Source organism: Ascidiella aspersa, chromosome 3, assembly GCF_963924565.1.
Source record: "Ascidiella aspersa chromosome 3, kaAscAspe10.2, whole genome shotgun sequence".
Lineage (NCBI taxonomy): Eukaryota > Metazoa > Chordata > Ascidiacea > Phlebobranchia > Ascidiidae > Ascidiella > Ascidiella aspersa.
This window is the reverse complement of record NC_139449.1, coordinates 17,018,530-17,028,001: the sequence shown is the minus strand read 5'-3', so window position 1 is coordinate 17,028,001 and position 9,472 is coordinate 17,018,530. Positions and strand designations below refer to the sequence as shown.

The following is a 9,472-nucleotide window of genomic DNA, read 5'->3' as shown; positions in this document are numbered from 1 at the left end:
AGCGAAAACAAGGACGAGTTTCTACATGTTTATTTGGATCGTAAACACTCTTTCCAGATACGCATCTTGTCATGACCCAACCAAATTCAATTTTTAGTCATTTTTAAATAATAAAACGGAAATTGTTTTCGCGCTTCGCGCGAATCTCATTGGTCTTTCTTGTATATTTGTTTAGCGCATCGAAAGTATTCCGTCTTTGAAATATAAGCGAAACACCAAAGGTTTTCTAAACTCTGAAAATATATTTTATTAAGCTAATATAGTTAATGGGATGTTGTGTGTTTCTCACGATTTATATCGTAGTTACAATATGGCCGTTGATCAGCAATTAACACATCGGTAACTTCAAGCTTTAAAAAGCAAAAAAAAACATTGCAAAAAAAACAAGTTTTTTTGTGTAAATTTTTTTTTTCTGAAGCAATTTTAAAAGCCTGCAACTCAATGTTTGTTGTGCGGGTCAAAAACCAAAGCACACCGCGGGCCACATATTTTGGTTCCGCGGGCCGCATTGGGAAGAGTAACTTGGGCTACTTAACCAGTGAACTTATTAAACTGCAATCATATTTGGAAATGCAGAGTTTAAAAATTTAAAAACTATACTTAATTTTCACCCAATCAGTTAACTTAGTGCAGTTCTAAGCAAAAAGGTCTACGACAATAAGGGCATCCAAAGGATCGAAAAGTTTGACTTTTAGACTTTTTAAACAATGCACTAATTTGACTTATTTCCAAGAAGATGAAGTTTAATAATACTTGACCCACCCGAACCCAAACGATAACCAGCACCCTAACTCAATTATTGTGCGTTGATTTAATAATTACATAAACGCTTTAGGTTTCAATTAATACATCAATGTGTGACATCTTTTCAGCCCCCAGAGTTTGGGCTTTTTCCCCAGCGTTCTAATAATTATTTAATGTTAGCGTTTGAGTTCAAGTAGGTCGAGTATTATTAATTCTATCTCACATTTTCTTATCTTTTGTGAACACTTTCAGCGAATATTTTCAATTTAACTAAGCCGGGAGTTTACCTAAAGGTCCAATTAGTGCATTGCCACGCCCCCAAGGTCTAAAAGTCAGACTTTTCTGCCCTTGGATGCCCTAATTGTCGTAGACCTTATTGCTTAGAACTGCACTAATTTCTAATAGATCGGGTGGAATTTTTGTCCTCGCTTCTCAACATTCCAAAATTTCGAAATCTCAGTGAAAAAGCGATTTCCACCCTTGTCGCATGCCCATGACATAGCCTACCTTTGCGAGAAAGATTGTCTGCCCTTGTTGAAATGAAAACCAAAAATGAAATTTTATCAGGGATGTTTATTTTCTTATGATAGGAGCACTCGAAACAAGGCTACTGCCTCGGTTCACACAAATGACTGAAAAAATTCAACATCAGCAACGCTTGTATTAAATGACTGCTACGGATTTCCTATACTTGCAGCCCTGATTATCCTTATTTCGATAAGGATTAGCCTACTACAGATTCGGTGTATTACGTGGACTGGGGTGTATAGGTTTTAAGTAAACGTAAAAAGGGTGTACCATTTCGAAAAAGGTTGACAAGCACTGCGCTAAAAACCTGTCCTTAACCTTAACTTCTTGAACTCTAGATAGAGTCATTTCACCTAGTTGATATTGCTTGTTTAGTATATATTCACAACAATCAGTACACACGAAAACGTAAAACGTACGGTGTTTCAAGTCGTATAAAGTAAAATGACGTATAAAATAGAATGAATCGACGTATAAAGCAGAATGAATCGCGAAACGCCGATTGTGCTCTTCTCGGCTCTTGGTCACGCCTCAGTGGACACTGATCACGTGCATATTGACGTCAATTGAAGCAATGCAAAATAGTGATGTTTGATAAATGCTACAATGTTATATTTTTCGAGAACATATATCTGGTTTTAACTTTAAAGATGAAGTTGAGAACAACTAGTTTATTGAATCGTTGTTTCTTACGTGTAATGCAAAGTTTTTAATTCATGAAAAATGTTTTAATGTAATTGCAAATATTGTTATCTGTTAAATGTTAATTAATGGACAGAATTGAAAAAAAATATAAAGTAATTATAGAGTTTGTTTCTCCAGTAAATATCAACAGAACAAAATGACCCAGAATATTTCGTAATTTTTTTTATCACAATCACAATATTTTTAAATAATAATCGAAAAATTAAAACAAAAATATAAACACAGTGCCCAAGGCCAAGACAGTTTAATTGCCAATTAATCCATTACAAGCATGACCACATATATGCTATAAAATGCTGTCATACTTTCTTCTAATGTCTATTGCTAAATATTATTGGTATTTACTTTTTTTATTAATCGAGCAGCAAAAGTCTTTGTACAATTAATATAAAAAAATGTTGAATCCTCAAGATTTAACTAAAATTTTGGATCAGGCAAACACAGGAGGTGTGCATAGCACTCTTCTTGTCAACTCGCAAGGTGCCTTGGTGGCATTTTCTGGACATGGTGACAGTGCGGTTAGAGTAAAAGCAACTATTTCCAGCAACATTTGGTCTGCTTATGATAACAATCGCCATAATGCAATGAATGAAGATGTAATGGAGTGCTTCATTGCATCTTGTGAGACTGGCATTGTTGCAGTTCAAAAACCCGGGTCATCTGGACTTCTTCTCTGTATGTTTGCTGAAAAATCAGTTGGACTTGGTATACTGAAAGCTAAAATCAGCGCAATGGCAAATTACCTACATGGACCATTAACTAGTATTTCTGTGTCATAAAGAATTGTTTTCCTTTATTTATTTTATTGCAATCACATGTTATGTCAAGTTTGTCATAATATATTTAATATACATTTCGTATCTCATACAAATGAACAAGATTTAATATTTTTATCTTTATTGGTAGAGTATCTTAAATCTAAACATCAAGATGTTCTGCATAATTATTCATATGACCTATTGCTCATAGACACTGACTTTTGTTTTTCGCTTCTCAACATTTTGAGATAAATATGACAGCACAAAAAGCCCTCTAATAAGGTGATGACTTTTTTAAAGTAAATTATAATAAATTTTTCGTATTTAATACTTTTATTTGCTGACAATGCAAAAGATGTGATTATTAACATTTATGGGAATGCCCCATATTGGTCCAATATATTGCGTTTTGTTTTGATATGGTCCAAATACCTCCTATAGATAGACAATAACATGACATGGTTTAATTGAGCTTAATGCTTTGTTGACCAAAGAAAATATTTTATTCTTCGCAAACCGCTAAAGCACTGGTTCCCAACTTTTTAGTTGTCGCAACCCTCCAGATTTTGTTGTATTACAATTATAAAACAATTTGGCAAGAATATCTGGATTTACAAGGCACGCATAAGTGACTATAAAGTTACAGGTTAAGGTTTGTTTGCATTATACCGACTCTTTTATCCCTAAGAAAAAACATGTATCATGCGCATATGAAGTAACAACAAATTGACTTCCTGTAGAGTGTAGACTCTTTAAGTAAATTAAACAAAACAATAAAATTTGTTGTTTGAGATCTAAAACAGGATCTTATTAAGGATTATTTAGTTGTTTTGTAGCAGTATTTTTAGTGTATGTTTTTATATTATTTGTTTGTTTTTCTGAACGAATATTCAAGTGGAGAATAATGTTGTTACAGATAATTCAATTGTGTATACATGGTGTTACACAGTTTTATCAAGTGTCATAAAAGTGTTTTCTGTGGTCGAATAGTCACCGTTGCTATTTTTATTAGACAAGGCAAAATGTTAGACTGCAGCTATGTGTTTTGCTTTGATTTAAACCGAGTAAATGTGACGTCATAAACACGATTGGTTAACTGAAGCAAATGTCATTAACAGAATTCGCTGTTGTTCTTGCTTCTTGTACTGCTATTTTTTTCTTAATATTACTCGTTTTTGTCAGTTTTTTATTTGACAAATAGTACATGGCGACCCCCAGGTTGGTAACCACTGCCCTAAAGCTTCTTTCAGCTATATCAGCTTCACTGTCATTGCGGGAAGAATGATAAACCACCTCAAAAGAGCGAACAAGGTTGGAACAAAACACGAAGCGATCGTAAATTGCAAATGACTCCCAAGTCCCCAATAAAGACCTTACCTGGACAGTGTAGGGATTGCCATTGCTGGACTCACTTTACACTTACAGGCAGTTCAAAACAGGGAGTGGTGTAGGAACCAAAACCGTCGGAACTTTATGAACCGGTTTTTGGACTAATATTTTAAAAAGAACCTTACCCGAAACCTTTCAAAAAGGCGGCTCACTGAAGTAGAACGTCAGTTAAACTTTAATGAGTCAATTTATGCCATGTTCTAAATTTTAGGGGAAAAATAAATATATATCAAATAAAAAGTTGTCCCGCGATCGTCGATAAACAACGCATTTCTATAGTTAGAAAATCCAAACATTTCGCGGTACGGTTATCAACGATCTCTTAGATTCGGTTGTTTTTAAGACCCCTTACACCAGGGGTTCTTAACTTGGGTCCATGGACCCCTGAGGGGTACGTGAACCAGTTTTAGGGGGTCCATGAAGGCCTAATTGAACTATTAGTGTATATTCAAGCAATCTATTTTTCAAAGAAAAGAATATGCTATAGTTAAAAATAATACGTTTTTGCACTGAATATACTTGGACTTTATTTCATTTGAAATTTTTTGGACCGAAAACAGCAAATTTGTGAAGTCTGTTTGTATTATGACGTCGCCACTAAAAGTTTCTTGCCTGTGCTGGTCCGTGCGAAGCAAAAAGTGTTTTAGGGGTCCGCGGTAAAAAAAGTTGAAGAACCCCCTGCCTTACACGCACTGCAGTAGGCTAGTCAGATTTCGTCATGTTTAATCCAAGAATAAACTTTTTTCCACCAACTTTGAAAATTTCGCTTCTAATTATTACTATATGTATAGTAGTAGCTGGAGGAAATGCCAACTTGTCGTCAGCAGATTTTGATTAACTCTGATTCTGTGAGGCCTCACTTTCTGCTGCAGGGATATCCCTTCTGGCAGACGTAAAAAAACTTTTGTAAGACATCTGGCTAGCCATTCTTTCTTACTGCGGGATCAGCCTTGATTATGTCATAAAACTATACTTCTGCATTACATTTTAATCCTTGCAACATCGATATGCTTTTTACACCCGATGCGTTAGAAATCAGTGCATTTCTAAGCAAAAAGGTCTACGACAATCAGGGCATCCAATGGCAGAAAAGTCTAGACTTTTAGACCTTGAGGTAAACTCCCGGCGTAGATAAATTAAAATATTCATTAAAAGTTCAGAAAAGATAACAAAAAATATGAGATAGGATTAATAACACTTGACCCACCTAAACCCTAACGCTAACCCAAATAATATTCGTTATTTTAATAATTCTTTAAATGCTGGGGAAAAAATCCCAAACTCGGATGGGCATAAGATGGTTTCTCGTCCATTGTATTTAAGATTATTACGTCACAAATTGAGGTATTGGGGCCTGAACCGTTATAATTATTAAATTATCGCACATTATTTGGGTTAGGGCGCTGGTTAGCATTTGGGTTTGGTTGGGTCAAGTATTGTTAAACTTAATCTTCTTATGCACATTTGTTAAGTCAAATTAGTGCATTGTTCAAGACTTCAAAGTCTAAAAGTCGGACTTTTTGATCCTTTGAATGCACTGATTGTCGTAGACATTTTTGCTTAGAACTGCACTGATTTCTGACGGATGGGGTGCTTTTTAAGTCCGTCGTAATTTAACTTTTGAATAATTATTTCAAAATTCAGTGATAAAAATGTCATGTTAAATGTACCGGTTTTACAAAACTGACATTCTAAATATGTTTCGATTTTTAAAACGTAAAATAAATTACATCAGTCACGTAACTGGAAGCCCGGTAGCCTTTCGTGTAATGGCTGCATGCCTATAGTGCCCACACGCATCCCGTTGAAAACTATAGAAGGCGGACAATCTACACTGTTAACAACACAGCGCTGTGAACAGCACAGCGCTGTCAACCGCACAACACGTTAACTGAGAAGAGGCCTTGTTTACAAGCGGATAGCGGCCTTAACTAGCCACAGACCATCGAACTGCTGACCGCCGAGATAATCGCGGAACAGCACATTTAGAATTTACACTTTGGTGCGAGTAGACAATAAATCTGGGGCCTAAGCCGTTACAGCGTAAATTGCACAATAAACACAAAATCTCTTAGTCGGTCAATAGCCGTGCGCTACAAAGCCTTATGAGCATAGGTGTGGCCAGGTGATTTTTTTTAATATTGTACACAAAATTTGGAAAACGGTACTCACTATTTGTTTTGTAGCATTTGTGAGCAATACCACAACAGTCGATCACCGGCATGCCACACCTTCAATTGTCATGTATTGTTAGTTGTTACACCACAAAGGATGTAGTTATTATTACGTCTGCTATTCTTATTAATGTAGTACTACTTTTTAGTCATTTTGTTTTTGCTCTTTGAATGTTTTTTTAGTATTGCGTTAAAACTCAGTCAGCTGCTCCTCGAAACGGTTTGCTAGCATGTTTATTTGTGTTCAATACGGCAGTTTATATACAATGGCAAACGCTAACCAAAATGGTTCAAACTCTCGTTTTTATCCCTACGGACAGATCAGTTTAAAAATAAACTTCAATAAATATTTGGAATTCAGTAGGCCCGTACATAAAAGGACTCATCATACAACAATATTTTGATTTCGATTTATCTGTGACAACGTCTTATGAAAACCAAATGCAAGAAGTTAACATATGGACACACAACTATGCAAGTATATCGGTGGCATATAATGAATTTTGCCAACTTTGAACTATAGGTAAACAAATTTATCTCGTTTATCGAAAACAATTTTATTACATCATTTTGATACGACGCCGGCGGTAGGTTTTTTTGTATGGAATATTTGCCAATTTAGCCAAATTTTTGCGCTTTGTGCTAATCTTTTACGTCGTGACAATAATAAATCAAAAATTGCCGTGTATTATGTAGTTTCTGTACAGCGATACAGCTGGGTCCTTCACGACTTGAATGTTTTGTCAAAAATGTCTTGCTAAATACAATTCTTTCTAAAATGTGCAAAACATTTCAGTAATTATTTATGTTTTGCGCAAACATTGGCTACAAAACTATGTCATGGGTATGTTTGCAGGGACCACTCGAACCTTTTTTATTACGAAGGTCGCAAACGAGACATACTTGTGGGCAGGGGCGCCTGCAGAAAATTTTCCAGGGGGTGGGCAATCAGGAGCGTAACCAGAAAATCAAAAAGGGGGGTCCTAAATTTTCAACTTAGGGAATTCCTCTATTTTTCGTCTGACGTTAATAAATGATGACGTCATAAAACAGTGACAGTATGACGTCATAGAATGGTGATTGCAAGACGTGATAAACAAACTAATTAGAAACAGCCAAATACGTCCAGCAAAAGCGAACGCTGCGTCGTCGACAATCCTGTTAGGCGCCAGCTGCGAAATCACGGTGTGCAATAGTTAACTTGGGGCGAAAAAACAAACGAAGACCGTGAAATATGTGTGACTAATTGTGGTAGAACCACACATAATTCGACTATCAGTAGCGCAGTTTTCAAGGTCCATGAACGGAACGAGCGCTAAATTACAAGCATGTCTTTTCACCACCTGCAATACTAAACAAAGAGCTTTTTTTCAGGGTGTTATTATGCCACGATTAGCGCAACATCTGCGCCGAGCTGTGTGCCAAGTCAGATAAATTACAAGCTGCGGTTGATGGTAAATAAGTTGTGTCTATTGCACACTTAGCACGTGGTCTTACAGTATGCTGAAAGAGCATAATTTTGCGTTAACCATTATTACTTCAAAATGGAGACTTTGAAACGCGCACGACAGTCACCATAATACCTCCTTTTAAGAATCTGCTTCAGTTAAACAAATGTCGATGTTACACCAACATCGGATATTAGCGCAGAGACCGAACAGCGAGGAACATACTGCGTATAACTCGACGTTTTTTAGCGAGAAAAAAAGAAAGAAGGTTTGACTTAGGGTTGTCAATTGTCGAATACACACTTGCTAATCAGTCAACCTAAACAAATAACGAAAGAGAAAAACTTCCAGCGTTTACGGTCGACCAAACAAAAGACGAAAAACGGCGTTTTGCGCTCGATTTTGGTTTCGCATTAGATCAGTGTTTCTTAACCTTTTTTACTTGGGGACGCACCTAGAGACATTTGAAAACGTGGCGGCGCTCCTTGCGAGCTCAGCGAGCGCGAAATTTTTGAGGTGTACCTTCATTTCTGTTAAATTGCTTGCAGTTTTTTATTATATAGGCTTTATAGTTGCATATCTTTAAAGAGACTTCAGCCTTGAGACCAAAATAAGAACAACGCCAACTTCGGAATAAAAGACAGTTAGGAATAGGCGTAAATAGGAGTAATACCTAATAGCCGTAATAATGACGAAATCAGACCTAAATGACCAAAATAAGGCCTATACAACCTTTTATCTAACCGAAAACACCATACATAGCTATCAATAACCCTAGAATATTTTCAACTCTAACCCAATTGCTGACACCACCAACTACCACCCATAATCCCAAACAGAGGCAGAAAATTCGGGGCCAAAACAGCGGCGACCAAATGTCGATAGCAAACTGCCAAAACCAAACAGGTGTTCCCCAATCATCCCATACCCTTTCACTACAGTCCTTGCCGTAATTTTGTCAATTTAAGTCTAATTTCGATTAATTTTGGGCTTAATTCGACTTGTTTAGGTCTTATTTAGTGTATTTTAGATTATGCTCTGTCGTGGTTATTAGTCTACTGCAAATTTGGCGTTATTATGTCCGTAGTCTTAGTACTATGGTATTATGGATTATCTGACTTAGATGCTGTTACTTTGTAGGTTTTATTGTGTTTCCTACTTAAAGGTACTGTGGAATCAATGAGCTAAGCTTAACAGAAACGTATAAATACATCTTTTATATATTAAATTATTTTTTCCTTCAGCTCGCGGCGCACCTGGCAGCCTTCCATGGCGCACCAGTGCGCCGCGGCGCACCGGTTGAGAAGCGCTGCATTAGATTAAGACGCGTGACCAATTACTTGAAAAGCACGCTTCGAACAGTTTGTTAAACCATGACGAAAACGAACAAAAAACGATAATATCACTTACGAAAGCAACAGGGGTTGTGACTTTTTACTGATACCCTGTCAATGTCACCAAAATGCTGACACCTGTCACCTATTTCGTGACACCTGTCACCGCTTCCGTGACTTCCTGTCACCGATTCGGTGACACCCTGTCACTGATTAGTGACACCCTGTCACCAATTCGGTGACACCTGTCGTCGATTTAGTGACACCCTGTGACTGATTCGGTGACACGCTGTCACTGAATCAGTGACACCCTGTCAACAACTAGATGACACCCTGTCGCCGACTTCTCAAAATCTGTAAAAAAGTGTCCTTTACCAAAATGAATATAATCA

The 9,472-nt window shown here is 36.8% G+C and overlaps 1 protein-coding gene across 1 annotated transcript; it reads left to right on the top strand.

Annotated features, from left to right (window-relative positions):
- The first annotated feature begins 1,868 nt into the window (after positions 1-1,868).
- LOC146160452 (ragulator complex protein LAMTOR2-B-like) lies at positions 1,869-4,460 on the top strand. The gene has a single exon (XM_083384165.1). The coding sequence runs from the start codon at positions 2,373-2,375 to the stop codon at positions 2,754-2,756; it is 384 nt and encodes a 127-aa protein (XP_083240291.1). The 5' UTR covers positions 1,869-2,372; the 3' UTR covers positions 2,757-4,460.
- The last annotated feature ends 5,012 nt before the right edge of the window (positions 4,461-9,472 follow it).

What these genes read in the sequence shown, in the direction of transcription:
- LOC146160452 (XM_083384165.1), top strand. Translation starts at nt 2,373, where the DNA reads ATGTTGAATCCTCAAGATTTAACTAAAATTTTGGATCAGGCAAACACA.